General features: G+C 34.1%; 1 protein-coding gene across 3 annotated transcripts in view; it reads left to right on the forward strand.

Moving 5' to 3' along the window:
- Positions 1–16,930, forward strand: part of gpam (glycerol-3-phosphate acyltransferase, mitochondrial) — a 40,002-nt gene that overhangs the window by 10,652 nt on the left and 12,420 nt on the right. For all 3 annotated transcript variants that reach the window (XR_012388065.1, XR_012388066.1, XM_009306794.5), the window contains exons 3-13: positions 4,139–4,258; positions 4,352–4,425; positions 8,222–8,335; positions 8,442–8,591; positions 10,195–10,294; positions 10,848–10,984; positions 11,080–11,179; positions 12,518–12,730; positions 15,154–15,267; positions 15,377–15,462; positions 15,575–15,687. Coding sequence is in view for 1 of the 3 variants with exons in the window: in XM_009306794.5 (XP_009305069.1) it covers positions 4,139–4,258; positions 4,352–4,425; positions 8,222–8,335; positions 8,442–8,591; positions 10,195–10,294; positions 10,848–10,984; positions 11,080–11,179; positions 12,518–12,730; positions 15,154–15,267; positions 15,377–15,462; positions 15,575–15,687 (1,321 nt within the window). In the remaining 2 variants the exon portion in view is untranslated. The remainder of the gene's footprint in view (positions 1–4,138; positions 4,259–4,351; positions 4,426–8,221; positions 8,336–8,441; positions 8,592–10,194; positions 10,295–10,847; positions 10,985–11,079; positions 11,180–12,517; positions 12,731–15,153; positions 15,268–15,376; positions 15,463–15,574; positions 15,688–16,930) is intronic.

Genomic DNA, 16,930 nt, shown 5'->3' on the forward strand with positions numbered 1-16,930 from the left:
CAGCAGAGCTCATTATGACACTTGGGGTTGATCTTTCTAGGAAATATTGTCTTCAGAAGAGTTTATTTGGTTTTTAGATCTTTCCAGACAATGCAGATGTGCAGTGCAGCTTTGTATATTATTATAATTATTAAATTTTTTTGTAATATAGATCAGTGGGAAAAAAAATAAATAAAAATAAAATATATATATATATATAGATGGGTGTTTATCGCCACCTATTGAGCAACAATTTAATTTCTACAGTCTTTGTTTGGCTTTACTCACTATCCATTACATTATTCCAATTCAGAGGCATACAAATACCACTTTTTTATACAACATGCCCACATCTTAAAGGTCACATATGCAGTTGAAGTCAGAATTATTATCTCACTTATTTCTTGTTATATTTTGGCTAGAATAAAAGTAGTTTTCAATTTTTTAAAAAACACACTTTAAGGTCCATATTATTAGCCTCTTTAACCTATTTATTTTTTTCGAAAGTTTACAGAACAAATTATCGTTATACAATAACTTGCCTAATCACCCTAACCTGCCTAATTAATCTAGTTAAGCCTTTAAATGTCACTGTAAGCTGTATAGAAGTGTCTTGAAGAATATCTAGTCAAATATTATGTACTATCATAATGGCAAAGATAATATAAATCAGTTATTAGAAATGAGTTATTAAAACTATTATGTATAGAAATGTTTGAAAAAAAATCTGCTCTCAATTAAATAAAAATTAGGATAAAAATAAACAGGGGGCTAATAATTCAGGCGGGCTAATAATTCTGACTTTAACTGTTTAGTGGAATGACTAATGGCAATCTATTTACTATAAACCTTTGTACTTTATGCACTTCATGCATGTGTAGCCTATTTTGTATACTATTGTCCATCCAATTTATTCTGACTTGTTCTTCATAAGAAAATGACTCAAGGACAATGAGTCTAAGAAAAAAAAAAGATTTTTTATAAATTTGAACACGTGAGTTCATGTTCATAAATTTGGCTTGAGTTTAGTTTAAATGTAGGTGCTAAACTTCCTCAAATGGTTCAAAACACACATTTAAAGTCTGAATTATTCGTCCTGAATTATTAGCCCATGTATATTTTTTTCCCTATTTCTGTTTAATGGAGAGATCTTTTGCCACATGGTATAACTCTCTCTTTCTCTCCCAAGTAATAAAGTTTGTTACAGAAATATATCTCATTATTTTGATATGTCATTATATGACTTGGTCATGATGGTAAGAATAGGCATTATTATGAGATTAATTATTACAAGAAATATCTCATTATTGAAAGTAAGTCTCCACCTATTATTACTGAGAAAGTGAGTCTATTAGTTTCACATTGTGACATTATGATAAGATATCCTATATATTTTTATTTAACGGGGAAACTAGCTTACCTGCGTCCAATCCCGGCTAACTTCCGGAAAGGCAGAGTAGCCAATAGCGTTAGAGATAACAAGTACACCAAGTCCCGCCCCAGGACTGATAAAAATCAAATCTGTTTCGCGCGAGGAGAGAGAAGAACCAGCGAGCGAGCGGAGAGAACTGATTGCGCGCGCGCGCTGTAGGCATGACCTCGCTCGCGAGAGCGTCCATCGTGCGCACAGATGATGATGTGCGCGCGCGGGACTTGTTTTCTCGCGCTGGATCAGTTGAGCGTGAAGATCCCCTATGCGCTCGCGAGCTGTAGTTTTCTCGCGTGTAGACCTGTAATCTGCTCACGGTTCACTTCTCCTCACGCGCAAACATCACCGCTGCGCTTGATAAATATTGGCATTGATTTGCCGCCATACAGGCTACCTCAAATCGATCGTTCCACAGAAAATATGCATTTAATTAATGATCTGCTGTTATTCATATGTCACAAACTTCTGTGAACATTTTTTTAATAGACGTGATTAGTTTAAAGATTATGGGCTCTATCATGCACCCGACGCAATGCAGCGCAAGGTGCGACGCAATTGTTGTTTGCTAATTTCAGCTTGACACAAGAGTCGTTTTGACGTGTTGCACCACGCTGTTTAAATAGCAAATGCATTTGCGCTCATATGTGCGCCCATAGGCCTTCTGGTCTAAAAAAGGTGGCGTGTTGAGGTGCATTGCAGGCGTGTTGCTATTTTGAGGTACTAAAATAGACTATTCAATTGACCAGATCAAAGCAGGTCTATAGTCCAGCACAGAGCGCATTATTTGCGTGCCTCACTTACAGATTGCGTAATACACAGGATATACAGCAATACACAAATATCTTTACAAATGAAAAATAATTAAATGATTAAAATAATACAAAAATGATTATCTTCTACATAAATATAAAAATCACTGCTTTCATTTAATTATTTGAACTTTGCGCATGGATTGTCAAAATAGAGTTCTATGTCTTGAGCGTCTGGTTTTACCTTAGATCTTGTGTGCTGTTGTTTTTCTCTCACTTGGAGTTTATATGAGTGCACTGCGTGTGATAAAAGACAATGACAAGGCGGATATGTTGACTTTTTGTAAAGTATAGGCTACTAGATTATATAGGCAATTTTAAAAATTGATATTTTATAAGAACTGTTATTAAATGTAATTTTCCAAATGGAAAAAGGTTGGTTTATTGGTTGTAAAATAAATCATCACAACTATAGCCTATTTGTTGTGTTTATGAGCGGGGCCGGAGTGCACTCTGATGGAGAAAAAATTCAGATGATCTGACTAGTGGCCGGCTTGTTTCCAAAGCAGAGCACATTTCAGAAAGTTTTGTTTTGCAGCTTCTTTCTCTTAAATACTATTTCTTTTTATTGTTTAACTAATACTATTAATCCGTTAAAAACGCACTCTTTCGGTTAACAGTGAATCAGTTATTATGAGCATCCCTAACTTAAAGCTCACCCTAAACTTTATGAACACTATGTTGAATGTATGAATCTTAGAAACCAGTTAACATAGACTCTTATAGTTGCTCTTATATATTACCAGATTTTTGTGTTCAACAATAGAAAGACACTCAAATAGGCTTGAGATGGGAGTATGATGACAGAATTTTAAGTTTTTGGTGAACTATCCCTTTCATTATTAAACCTCAGTGTGTAACTATTTACAGTGCAGACATGGAGGATGTCTCAAATAGTGTGGTCTGTTGAGAGTAGAATTTTTTTTTATTATAGCTAATTTTTGAAAATAATACAACAATAAAACATCCCAAAAAACTTGTTGTGAAGAATGGATTTGAAATTTGAGTTGATTGAATTTTGCAGATTTCCCACAGATTTTCCGCAGATTTTTAGCCCATCATTAATTCTGTTTATTTACTTGAGTAAATGTGTGAATCTTTATTTATTCAGTTTTTTTTAATAATTGCAGTAATATTATTGACTAATATGAAAATCTGATTTATGTTCAAAGCAGTTTGTGCCGTAATATTTTTTTGTCTTTTAGTAGATATATTATATGAGAGACTTGCTCAGTTTACCAAATAATGTGAACCTAATTGGGTTTGCTTTGTAAACATTAAAAAAAGTTAAAACTATATATTTTTTATTTTACATATCAAGGTTTTAGTTATGATACTCCCAAAATAATTCCACAGAAATCCACAGATTTTTACCAAAATTCTCTGCAGAAATGGCAAAAAACATCCACAGATTCCGTCTGGCTCTAACTATGAGATAGGGCTGTTATAGATTAAGATTCAGATTTTAAAAGTTGTCATTTGATTCGATTTAATATTATTTTATGATTTTGATGATGATTTTGTGCAACGCTAATAATAAAACCTTAAAAAAATTATATTTCATTAGTTTATTTGTTTATTTATTTATTTATTTTTACATGCAAGCCCTGATTAACAACTTTCTTTCAACTTGTATATTACTGGGTATAATTTTTTTTATTTGGTGCACACAGAATTTATTATTAGTATATGTGATGCATCTACCTGTTTTAACAAAATTTTTGACATCTAATTTGAAATTAGCAGTAGGTAATGTATAATGAACTCAAATCATAATGATTTTTCAAATAATATTTCAGCTTAACGTTAACGTAAAGACAATCATTGCTAGCTCAATGTTTAATACATTTTCTAATCTAATATAAGGAAATTTTATCTTCTAAAGTGTTACCGTGTGATAAACATTGCTTTTCTCATGTAGGACAGAAGCTCCAGCCCATCTGTACTCCGCTGTGTGACCACCACGTGGAAGGAGGGTCTGCTGAACAGGAAGAGGCCATTTGTTGGAAGATGTTGTCACTCATGCACACCCCAGAGTCAGGTTAGTTTCTTGCTGCTTAGGGGATATTGACTGAGTGCACACACATTTCTAAAGAATCGACTGCAATTGAACTGCTACTATTATGTGTTGCAGGATAGGTTGTTCAATCCCAGCATCCCTTCACTAGGGCTTCGTAATGTGATTTACATCAATGAAACCCACACAAGGTAAATGTCAACTTTGGGCCTGATGGACACATGACCACTTCCATCATTATTTATCATGTGAATACTCACTTAACTTTGCTTAGTTACCATGGTAAAATTCATTAACCTAGTTTAGTTTGTGATACATTATTAATGCCGTAGTTGGTCAGATGTGGTTTCCCACCAAATGACCCGCCCTGTGTTTACATTCAAGCATCAAATGGTAGGTTTCTGTGAGGAGTGGAAAGTCAGGAAATAAATTATTAATGGCGTGTCAGGGGGTATTATGTACCTGGATCACATGACGAGGACTAAAGGTGGTCTGAGCTGGTTCTGAGAGTCTGGGCAGTGAAGGGTGCGGTAATAAAGTGTGTAGACCTTTTTTGTCAGCATCTAGCAGCTTTTTATTTAGATTTTATCAAATGACAAAAACAAAGAACTCATTAAAAATAATCTTTTATTCTGATTCACAACAGAATAATCCAGTCAGATTTTTTATTTTTTTTAAATCAGAACACATGGTACAGTGAAAACAACTAGCTGCAAAGAATTATTCATTCACAAATCGTCACCTTGGAATTACTGTATAAGGTTCTATCTGCAAGATATTGAGCTTCAAAGTTTTTGTTTTTCATATAGCAAACAATGTGTAACAAATCTCGTTCATATATCAACATGACAGAGACCCTAAATGTGCTCTAAATGTAAATTATCAAGGTAGTCCTACAATTTCAAATTGGAGTAAAAAACCATAGTAAATGCAGACAGAACCTTTTAATTCTGAAAAGTTATTTTCCACTTGGGATTATAAGGTTCTATTTGGCAAATTATTCATTGAAGCATTACTTTTCAAGAAATACAATCAAAAAAATATACAGTTTTGTGTTGTAACAATATGTTGATGCTTGAATGAAAACATTTTGTTTTAGGATGAATATTTTTCTTGTTCAAATTAAGCATACAAGGCTGCTAAATATTTTGTCCAGTGCGGATGGTAATTTTATCTAATTAATATGGTAAAATGTATTAAATTTGAAGCTTTTTATGAATTATTTAATTATGTTTATTGAATTAAATGCCCTGTGAATTGATTAAAGTATTTGCCCTTCAAGGCTTAATTTTAAATTTAAAGACTTTAAAAGAAAACAGAGAATCAGCAAATTAGTTTAATAAACACTGAAAATTTTCACTAGACTTTACATGCTAAAAGTACTTGAGTAAGAGATGTTTTACTTGATTAGGGTCATTAAAAAACTCCGACTACCAATATTATGATATAACAAGTTAGGTAGCCTATATCTGCTGTATTCAACCCAAAACCTACAGTAGGTTGATATAAAACCAAAATAATACCCATTCTTGTCTTGGGACATTTTATTAAGCAAGTTTTTGAATAACAGTAAGTTCATGACATGTAAAATATATAGTAAATCTGCTGGTTTTAAACATACAGAATAATAATAAATACAGTTATGTAACAACTATAACATTACCGTTATATCTTAGGACAAATGTAATTAACTTTTTATTACCTACACCAAACAACTGTTTATTTGTTAGACTAAAGGGAAATATTTTTGATAATAAATAAATTATATATATATATATATATATATATATATATATATATATATATATATATATATATATATATATATATATATATATATATATATATATATATATATATATATATATATATATAATTTATTTATTTATTATCAAAAATATTTCCCTTTACTATAAATGACCATAGTGTTTTAAATGTGTAACACCTGTTTTTTTTTTCATTTTTTGTTTTAGCTTTATTGATCACTAAGATATGACTGACTTTGATTTAAGTTGCTTCGATTTAAAAAATTAAATTGTAAAATTAGCTTAGATGTAGCTAAGTTACTTTTGCCATGTAGCTTTTAGCTTAGTTTGCTACATTTCCCAGGGGGTAGCTTTAGTGTAGTTAAGCTACATTTTAAGTAGAGTAGCTAATAGCTTAGCTCACTACATTTGTCAAGTAGCTTGCCCAATACTGTTTACACACATCTCAATTTTGTGTGGTGCAGCCTATGACTAAATGACTTAAAAAGTTCTTGATTGGTCCTCGTGTGTGCATTAAAAATGCTAATTGGCACACAGAAAGAAGATTATAGAGCCAAGCTAGAGTTTAACTTTGTAGATAAACCTTTTTTGTTTTTTTGAATAAAAACCCTTAATTTAAACTACTTCTAAAAAAAAAAAAAAACATCCCATAATGTAAATAAGAATTTAAGGATTGTCATGACTTTTTAATAATAATATGTAAATTACTCAATTTTGACAAAAATGTCAGATAGAAACTTATAATTGTAAGGTGACGAAATGATATTGGTCCCATAGTATTTGCTGAGTCTTAAAAACCTCTAAAATGTCTGACAGCATTTTAGGCTTTAAAGTCTTTAATTTACTGAAATATTGTGTTGTAGGTCTTTTTAAACGGGTCTTAATTTTCCTTGTTCATGCCACTCAACTTAGTCAACACTTGCGAGTCACCAACAATCCATCTTAAAAAAAAACTTAGAAATGTAATTATTTTTCTTACAATAACACTTGTTGTACAATAACTGACCCGGACAGACTGTTGTGCATACATTTAATTTATTATAGTTTTAAAACATTTGTCAATTTTTTTTGTTGTTGAAATTTCTAAAATATTTTTATTATTATTATTAAATTATTTTTATTTTATTAAATGTATTAAATTATAGTAAGTTTTTTTTTTGAAAAGGCTAATAAAAGTATGTTCCATCTGGACCATTCGAAAAACTCCCTAGCATTTAGCCCTGTATGAGTCTAAAATTTCATTCATAACGATCTTAAAAATGTCTTAAAATGTCTTAAATTTAACTTGGTGAAACCTGCAGAAACCCTGGATCCACTTCTTGCCTTCAACTCACATGACTGTACAGTGTATTGTATTTGTAATAATATTGCAATATTATAAAATCAAAATTTCAAATTGCAAATTCTTTACATTGCATTGTAGTCGCGTGACATTCTAGTGTGAAGCAGTCTGCTGAATAAGCATATTTGGCCTGCCCTATTTATTTATAATATACAATGCACACATCATGGAGCCGCTATAAATATGTAGGGTAAATAAATTGCCTTTGAATGCACACTTGTTTACTTTTTACTTGTACTCTCTATCTCTACTCAGCTCACAGTATTGTTCTGTTTTTTATTGCACACATTGTTGCTGATTTAAGAAGTGAAGTGTTGCCATTTGTTAAACGTAGTTGGCATTAATATATAACAGCTTTGCACAAAGTGTCAAGATGTTTGTTTGAAACTATCACTAAATGTGACTAGATGTTTGCAAGATAACACTTAAACTAAAACTGTAATAGATAAATGGTATGATGGTTTAAACCATAATAGATTAAGAGTATGATGGTTTTTACTTTGTGTGGCCTAGTGTTAAGTATTTGTTTTAGGAAGATGGTTAAGTCCACAACACGGTTATTTGTTCATATTTTATACTGATGTACAGCTTGCCTTTTGTTAAACAATAAATAAAAATCTAAACAAACTTTTCTGAAATATATTAAATCACAATCATAATATTGGTTAAAAAATTGCATTTAGAATATTTTCTAAAATTCAGCTCTACAAGTTTTCATCTTTAATTTTATTTTTAAATTTATTTTTTATGACAAAAAAACAACAACATCAGAGTGACAGATTTGTAATTTTTTTTTTTTTTTAATTGAAATTTTATTTATTTTTTTTTTTTAAATAAACATTTAAATGATATACTCGTTTTTTTTTTTTTATAATGCAGACACAGGGGTTGGCTTGCACGCAGGCTGAGTTATGTGCTGTTTGTCTTGGAGAGAGATGTCCAGAAGGACATGTTTGCACGCAATGTGGTGGAGAACGTGCTTAACAACAGCAGGTAACTAGCTTTTTTAAGAAAGTGTGGAACAAGTGCAATTAGAATGTCTGTCTGTTTCTAAGCAGCAGGATTGCATCCAGATTGACTGTGAGTGTTGTTGCTGTAGGCTGGAATGTGCTATTGTGGAGGTTGCGAATGAGGGTGTACAGGAAGATGCAGAGCCTGGAGTTGATCCCAAAGCTGTCAGTAAAGTTCGACGAAAGGCCAGAGGATGGCTGCAGGAGATGGTTGCCAACATCTCACCGGCCTTAATCAGGTACAGTTTTTATACAGTGAGGGAAATTAAGAGTGATGAAAACATCAGGATTTGGCATGTTTGGAAAGGCGTTTCTTTTGCTCATCATGGCTGAATATTGAAAAAAATATATATAAATAAAAAAAGTTATATTGTGAAATATTAAATTAAAAATACCTGTCACAGCCATATCACCCTGCAGCCCAAGACCGGTTACTCACTGAAGCTAAGCAGGGCTGAGCCTAGTCAGGGAAAACTAGGTTGCTGTTAGAAGAAGTGTTAGTGAGGCCAGCTCAACCTGTAGTCGGTGTGAGTCCTAATGCCCGAGTATAGTGAAGAGAACACTGTACTGTCAGGGGACACCCTCTTTCGGATGAAACATTAAACAGAGGTTGAACATGACTCTCTCTGTGGTCATTAAAAATCCCATGGCACTTCTCGTAAATAGTAGGGGTGTAACCCCGGTGTCCTGGCCAAATACCTTCCATCGGCCCTTACCATCATGCCCTCCCAATCATCCCTATACACTGAATTGGCTCTGTCACTGTCTCTTCACTCCACCAATAGCTGGTGTGTGGTGAGTGCACTGGCGGCGTTGTCCTGTGACTGCCGTCGTATCATCCAAGTGGAGAGAACCCCCCTCATGAATGTGAAGTGCTTTGGGTGTATGATCACAACCGTTAAATGTGATATATAAATACACATCACATTTTCTATATGAAGGTTTTATAATTTATATATAGTTTCTACACTCCAATCTTTAGTGACATATAGTCCTTTATATACAGTTCCAGTCTAATATGATGAGTTGCTGCTCTCTTTATTAATGGTTGTTATTATTCTAGTGTTATAAAAGTACTCTTCATATCTTTATGGGAGCTTTGATACGTTTCACTTAATATTATTCATAGAAATAAGAAGCCGCACAACTGTTTTCTACATTTTTAATAATCAAGTTTAAATATATTTAAATAATTTTCTGAAGGATCATGTAAATGTTGTGAAATAGTAAAAGTAGGGCGGCAAAATGTAAATGTTGAGTGAATAATGACAAATTAACAGGTGTTTAATCGCATGCGAGCTGACTGTAAGCAGTTTGTTTACCACTGAGAGGACGCACATGCTCATGAATGAACCTGCATAGGCTGTTATGTGTATATACAATCGAAATCAGAATTATTAAATGATTATCTAAGCTGTATAGAAGTGTCTTTTAAAATATTATGTTCTGCCATCATGGCAAAGATAAAATAATCAGTTATTAGAAATGAGTTATTAAAACTATTATGTTTAGAAATGTGTTGAAAGAATCTTCTCTCCAATAAACTGAAATTGGGGGAAAAATAAACGGGGCTAATAATTCAGGGGGTTAATAATTCTGACTTCAACTGTATATGGGTTGTTGGCAATTGTAAAAATATTTCACAAATATATTCATTTATATTCATTCATCAATAAATATAAATTTCAAATTTACAGCATTTATTTGAATTAGAATCTTTTGTAATGAGATCTTTACTGCTTTTGATAATTTTCGTTTGTCTTGAAATGATTTTAATTAAAACACTTGAAATGAAAATGCTAAATAAGTGATATTGTCATTTGATTTTTATGCCTTATTCAGATTAACAGGATGGGTGCTGTTAAAACTGTTCAATGGATTTTTCTGGAGCATTCAGATCCATAAAGGTCAGCTGGAGATGGTGAAGAAAGCAGCATCCGAGGTCAGACATTTACACAACCTATTCCCACCCCCAAAAAACTAGCATTTCTTCTTATCTGCATTAAAGCATATACTGTAGCAACTCCCAAAACGGCCACAGATAATCAGTGGGTCCAATTCAGTTGGCACAATCACAAAGCAATAGGTCTATTCTCCCACTTTATACAGTATGTGTTAGGGTAATTACAGGAGGGTTTATTTGGTTATCTGAGGACTCCACTCAATGTTTGTTCTGCACAGTTCCACTTACTGTAAAATACATTTTACTCGACTGTTCTGCTTTTAATGACTGCAGAAGGCTTTTTATGAAATGAACTCACCTAAGAAGATATTTAGCAAAGTATCACCAGGAAAAGTTATCATGTATTAATGTTAAAAATCTTATCTAATTTATGTATTCATCAGTTTTTTGTTTTTAATTATATATTTATTATTTAAATGTTTTTGGCATGAAAATAGCCCTTGTTGCTGACTTGGCATTAAATAAAAAGTTCATAATCATCATTATATGGTTATGGTGAAGTATAACAACTGTTTTACTCTGTCTCTTCTAGTACAATGCTCCCCTCGTCTTCCTTCCTGTTCACAAGTCCCACATAGATTACCTGCTCATCACCTTCATTCTTTTCTGCCACAACATTAAAGCTCCACACATCGCTGCTGGCAACAACCTTAACATCCCCATCTTAAGGTATGATGTCATGATGATCTCATTGCTGTTTACATAATTATACTTCAGCAATACCAGTCAAACTGATTTATGAATGTGGTTATTCACTTCCACAGCACGCTAATACGCAAACTCGGAGGATTCTTCATTCGTCGTAAAATGGACGAGACCTCAGACGGAAAGAAAGATGTGTTATACAGATCTCTGTTACATGCAGTAAGTTTACACCGATGAGAAGCTGTTTGTTCTGTGTGTGTCACAAACGGATCTCTAAACCCGAAAATAAAATTGTGCTGATAAATCACTACGCTTTCAAGGTCATAATGACATAGGTGCATATGTAGAGCTCTCAGAAGTCATTTCAACATGCTGACTCAAGAAAGCTGTGCTGTGAGCAGTTTGGTCTCTCTCAAGGTTTTTACCTTCACTACCTAATTTTTATGGTGCTTTCCTTGACCCAGATATCTTTTACTTTCCACAAAGGGCTTTTTAAGGTCATCAAAACTATTGCTTTTAATTTGCATATCCTAGAAGTAGATGACTTTAGGTGAGGTTATCATTAGGAGCCTGCATCTTGGTTTACCTAAAGGGGAATTACAGCAGTCTTTAATTTTTCTGTGAACAACCACTTCAAAGGCCCAAATTGTAAAGCGAAAGGTTGTGACAGAAACCATCAACACTTTTGATATAATGCACATTTCATACACCATCTTCTGCTTATTTACCAAACATAACCATAACATAACAAAAACCTGCTCTCTTTTAAAAAAAATGTATTTGCAATAAAAAAACAACAACACCATTTGTATTGTCTGGAGTGTGGCATGGTGGCTTAGTGGTTAGCACTGTCGCCTCACATCAGGTAGGTCACTGGTTTGACATTTTCATTTAGCATTTCTGTGTGGAATTTGCATGTTCTACCCTGTGTTCGGTTTCATCTGTGTGCTCCGGTTTCCACCAGAGTCCAAAGACATGTGGTGTAAGTGAATTGAATAAACAAATATGGCCATAGTGTATGAGTGTGTGTGAATGTAAGAGTGGATGGGTGTTTCCCACTACTGGGTTGCGACTGGAAGAAACTCCGATGTGTAAAACATATGCCAGAATAGTTGAATAGGTGAATAGGTGGTTCATTCTGCTGTGGCAACCCCTCACAAATAAGGGACCAAACCGAAGGAAAATTTAATGATTGTATTGTCTGTGCTAATCTTGCTTGTAAAGACCTGTAGGATATGATCTTGTGAGTGATGGAGAAACCGGAGCAGCTGTAATATAGTCTGCTGTTGTGCTTTAGATAAAATGACGTACTGATTGTCATTGCAGCGACTGTCGAGAGGCTCTTCATTAGAGTTGGCTGTCAGAGGATGCCGATGGATTACTTCTGCATTATTCATGCTGTCTCCTGTCGTGCACCAAATCACCACAATAGGCTGCTTTAATTACAGGGAAATCGTAAAGGAAGGGTCATGAGTCTAAGGGATTATTGGAGATGTTGTGTGCAGTGTGCCATTTACTGTTGTGTAGATCATCCTTCTGTTTCACTCTTAATTTCAGTACACGGAAGAATTGTTGCGGCAGCAGCAGTTTCTGGAGGTGTATTTAGAGGGCACGCGGTCTCGCAGCGGGAAACCATCTCCAGCACGTGCGGGCATGCTCTCCATCGTGGTCGACACACTCTGTGCCAGCACCATCCCTGATGTTCTGATCGTGCCCGTTGGCATCTCTTATGACCGGATTATTGAGGGGAACTACAACAGTGAGCAGCTGGTAGGAGTTCTACTTTGAGTGAACGTTAGGTCCTATTATGCTGGTACTCGAGGTGTTTTCACAAAATGCAGATCATTTTACAACCTCACCATGTCTTTCTGAATGAAATCAGTAATTTATTCTTTATTTAATCTGTAATGAATGTCGTTCTGTCTATCATTTTATTTGCTGTTCTGTTTATCATTCCATCTATTCATTTTTGGTTCTATTATTCTATAGATCATTCTTTAACACATTTGTGCTATCTATCATTCTGTATGTCTAAACCTTCAGTCCTTTTTATTTAGCATTTAATTGTAGTATTCCATAATTTCACCAAAGCTTCTACATATTTGTTCATCAATCATTTTATTAATCTATCTGTCATTCTATATATGGTTCTTTTGGTCCATTTATTATTCTGTTTAGCTTTATATAGTTCTGTCTATTGTTCTGTAGATGTCTGTCTGGTATGCTGGGTTCTGCAAAGAGAAGATTCACATCACGTCACTCTCTCTAGTTTACTCACAGAATGTTTTTGCAACAAGCTAATTTTCCGCTTAAAGAGTCATGAAACCACCTTTTTCAGTTCAAGCCTACCTCAGAATTAAAAAATGCTCAGAGATGGTGGTGGAGCAATGTGAGGAAAGGGAGGAGCAGGGCGTATCTGGCACAGCAGAGGAAAAGAGGGTAGCGAAGTGAACAACTGTCAGTTGGTGCACAAAATCGACCAAAAAAAATCTGACATATAATGTGAGGAGACTCATGATATTATAGTTAAAGTGCAAAGAAATAAACAAAAAGGGATGTAATGCCATGCTACATATACGATAGGTTATTCGTAATTTCATATAATATATATATTGGCTACACACAACCACAATTTGTTATATCATTATAACAGGGTTCATACACATTTTTACTACTATAATTTCATGACTTTTTTTCATGATTTTTTTCAAGACTTCAAGTAAATTTTCATGACCTAATGTTATATGCAATGTTTATATATGCGTGATAAAAGAAAAACAATGCATGTTCAAATTTATTACAGCATATCGTAAAACGTGCAATAATCTATTTAGTTTCAATTTATATTTATTCATTCATTCTTTTTCTTTTCAGCTTAGTCCCTTTACCCTTTACTCGCCACAGCGAATTGAACAGCCTAATTATCCAACAGGTTTTTACACAGCGGATGTCCTTCTAGCCGCAACCCATCTCTGGGAAACATCCACACACACTCATTCACACTCATACACTAAGGACAATTTAGCCTACCCAATTCACTTGTACCGTATGCCTTTGGACTGTGGGGGAAACCAGAGCACCCGGAGGAAACCCACGTGAACACAGGAAGAACATGCAAACTCCACACAGAAATGCCAACTGACCCAATCAAGGCTGCGCCACTGCGTTTTACATATATATATATATATATATATATATATATATATATATATATATATATATATATATATATATATATATATAATTTAGATAATGCTTACACCGCACTAATAATGTGAGAGTATGTAATTGGCCAAGGACAGAAAAGAAGTTAATAACCTATAGACAAGTATACAGATATCTGTTTTCTATGACTTTTCCAAAACTCTGTGGGTTTTTCCAAATTTTTTCCAGGCCTGAAAAGTGCTGTCAAAATTTCATGACTTTTCCAGGTTTTCCATGACCATAGGTACCTTGTTTTAAAGGTTATCATGTTTATATAAACTCTAAATGAGGAGTACTTTTCTCCTCTTGAATCCTCGGGTCAGAATGCAGACACGGTGTATAGCAGTGCAGAAGGTCTCTTGCCATGTCTATTTCAGCCATTAACCCTGCTGGTAATCTGGAGGTTTTAAACATAGGCTAACACAGCAGCACAGATATAGGTGATGTGTCAAAGACACATAAAAGACAAAGTACGTCGTTTTCAAATTCAGATATAGCTCTCGACAAAAAGGCTTGCTGCACACAAACAGCTTAGCTGTAGCGGTAGCCCTGAAAGCATTACAGGAAAAGCTATACAACAATCTCTGTAGATCATGGAAACAAACACATATGAACAGCTAAATACTGCGAATGTCACACTTTTGAGGCAAACGCATTGCACATTCCCACTTACAGTATATCAAGCTGTCTATCTATTGTTACTGCCATCATTCTTTAGCTCTATCTGCTGTAGTTTGTCATTCTGTTGTCTTGTTATTTGTCTATATTTGGCCAATCTTTTTATCTAATTTGGAAATTGACATTCATGCTACTCTACATATCATATAGTACTAAAAAAACCTTCAGACAAACAAAATTGTGCTTACTAGTCCTAATGACTCGAAGCACTTTTTTGTTAAATGCCAAATAATGAAGATGATGATGATGATGATCTTGTTGTTATTGTTGTGAAATCTTTGACAAATGTCTTGTTTTTTTTCCCATTTCAGGGCAAACCTAAGAAGAATGAGAGTCTGTGGGGTATTGCCTGTGGTGTGTTTAGGATGCTCCGCAAGAACTATGGCTGTGTGCGTGTGGATTTCACTCAGCCCTTCTCCCTAAAGGTTAGTAGAGCTCATCTGCATCTGAACATTTATTTAACTGTTGTCTTCTTTTTCTACAAGCCTGTTTATTTGCTCTCATAATGTCTGCACGTGGTCTCCAATGCTTTAGGAATACCTGGATACTCAGCGCAGTCGACATCTCCAGGCCTCTCTGACGCTGGAGCAGATTCTTCTCCCCATCATCATCGCTACACAGTATGGCCTTTAGACTGCCAGCAACCAACAATTATGTGGACTGCTGTGTCTGTTGTTATGTAGAAAGATGTGTGGCTAATGGGATTAAGTCCGATTGTGTTTTTCTGTGCAGACCTGATCAGGCTGTTTTTAATGGTGAAAATGAGAATCATCTGAACTCTGACCTGTCAGACGAGCCCTGGAGGAGGCAGGTTATTGCTGACCTGGCCAAGCACGTTCTCTTCAGTAAGGACACCTTAAAGGCCATGATGTTTCATAGACAGTGGGTGAAAAAAATGATTTAAATTTTTTCTCTTCAAGCAATGATGGTGGCAGGTTGGGCCAAACTTGTTGTCAGCAGATGGCAGTACTGCTTATTTATAATCTTTCATTGGATAAAATGGGCATATATTTCATATTTCACAAGATACATTAGAATTTATTATTATTATTATATAATTTTACCTATTAATCTTTGTGGCATTAGCTTTCGAAAAATCTGTGCAGATTTTCTCAATTTGGTATTGTTTAAGTTTAAGGGTATTTAAAAAAGTCATTCACTATTGTACTGTTCGGAACACACGTGACTCACTGATTAATACATTTATTTTTACTTTTAGATAGAGCTTAAATTTGTAACAATTGCAGAGAGATTGCCTCTGGCATCATTTAATTCACATGTATGAAAGCATTTAGTCTTTCCATTAAACATAATGATGATGGAAGAAGTCATAACCTACCAGGATGTGATGTGTTTGTTTTTTTTTTTTTGGTGGTCACTACTTGTTTAGCCTAAATTAATGCATACAGTGTAAGCTGCACAATTAATCATTAAAAGATTGTGATCTCAACACTCACGCAACATAAATTAGAACTTTGTGCCATATGTGCATGTTCATTAATCCCTCCAATCGCTGCATTTAAATCCATGTTTGAAAAATGCAAAAATCAAGAAAGATTCAGTCTTTAGTCTTTTGAGTTAGAGGATACAAACAGTCAAATAACACAGCAGTACTGGGATTACAGTTTATAGTTTAGATAAAACCACTGATGTTTAGTTAAAGATTAAAATCACCGTCATGTGCTCAATGTTGTAGGCAGCAATTACCATATTTAACCAATCGATGGCCACAACCAGCAATCAAAAATATGCCACCTAATAATTCTTCAAAAATGATCGTCTAGCGTTGAAGTTTTATGAGTGAAAAACTGAATCATTTACTAAAAATGAGACTAAAAATAGTGAATTTTCCACAGTACTGAATATTTTACAATTTATTTTTATTCAGCTGATTATTTCTTCATTTTATTTGTAATAAAAGTACAGGTTTTAACTTCTGTTTTTTAAAGCCAAAAAATGTCTTGCAGTGGTGTTTTTGTAATAAATGGAAAGCAAATTACATTTGTCTCCTTTTTTTTTTGTCTGATCCGAAAATGGTCTGATCCGTGTCTAAAAGACCATATTGTGATCTGAACCGTGAGATTTGTG

The sequence above is a fragment of the Danio rerio genome, chromosome 12 (genome assembly GCF_049306965.1).
Source record: "Danio rerio strain Tuebingen ecotype United States chromosome 12, GRCz12tu, whole genome shotgun sequence".
Classification (NCBI taxonomy): Eukaryota; Metazoa; Chordata; class Actinopteri; order Cypriniformes; family Danionidae; genus Danio; species Danio rerio.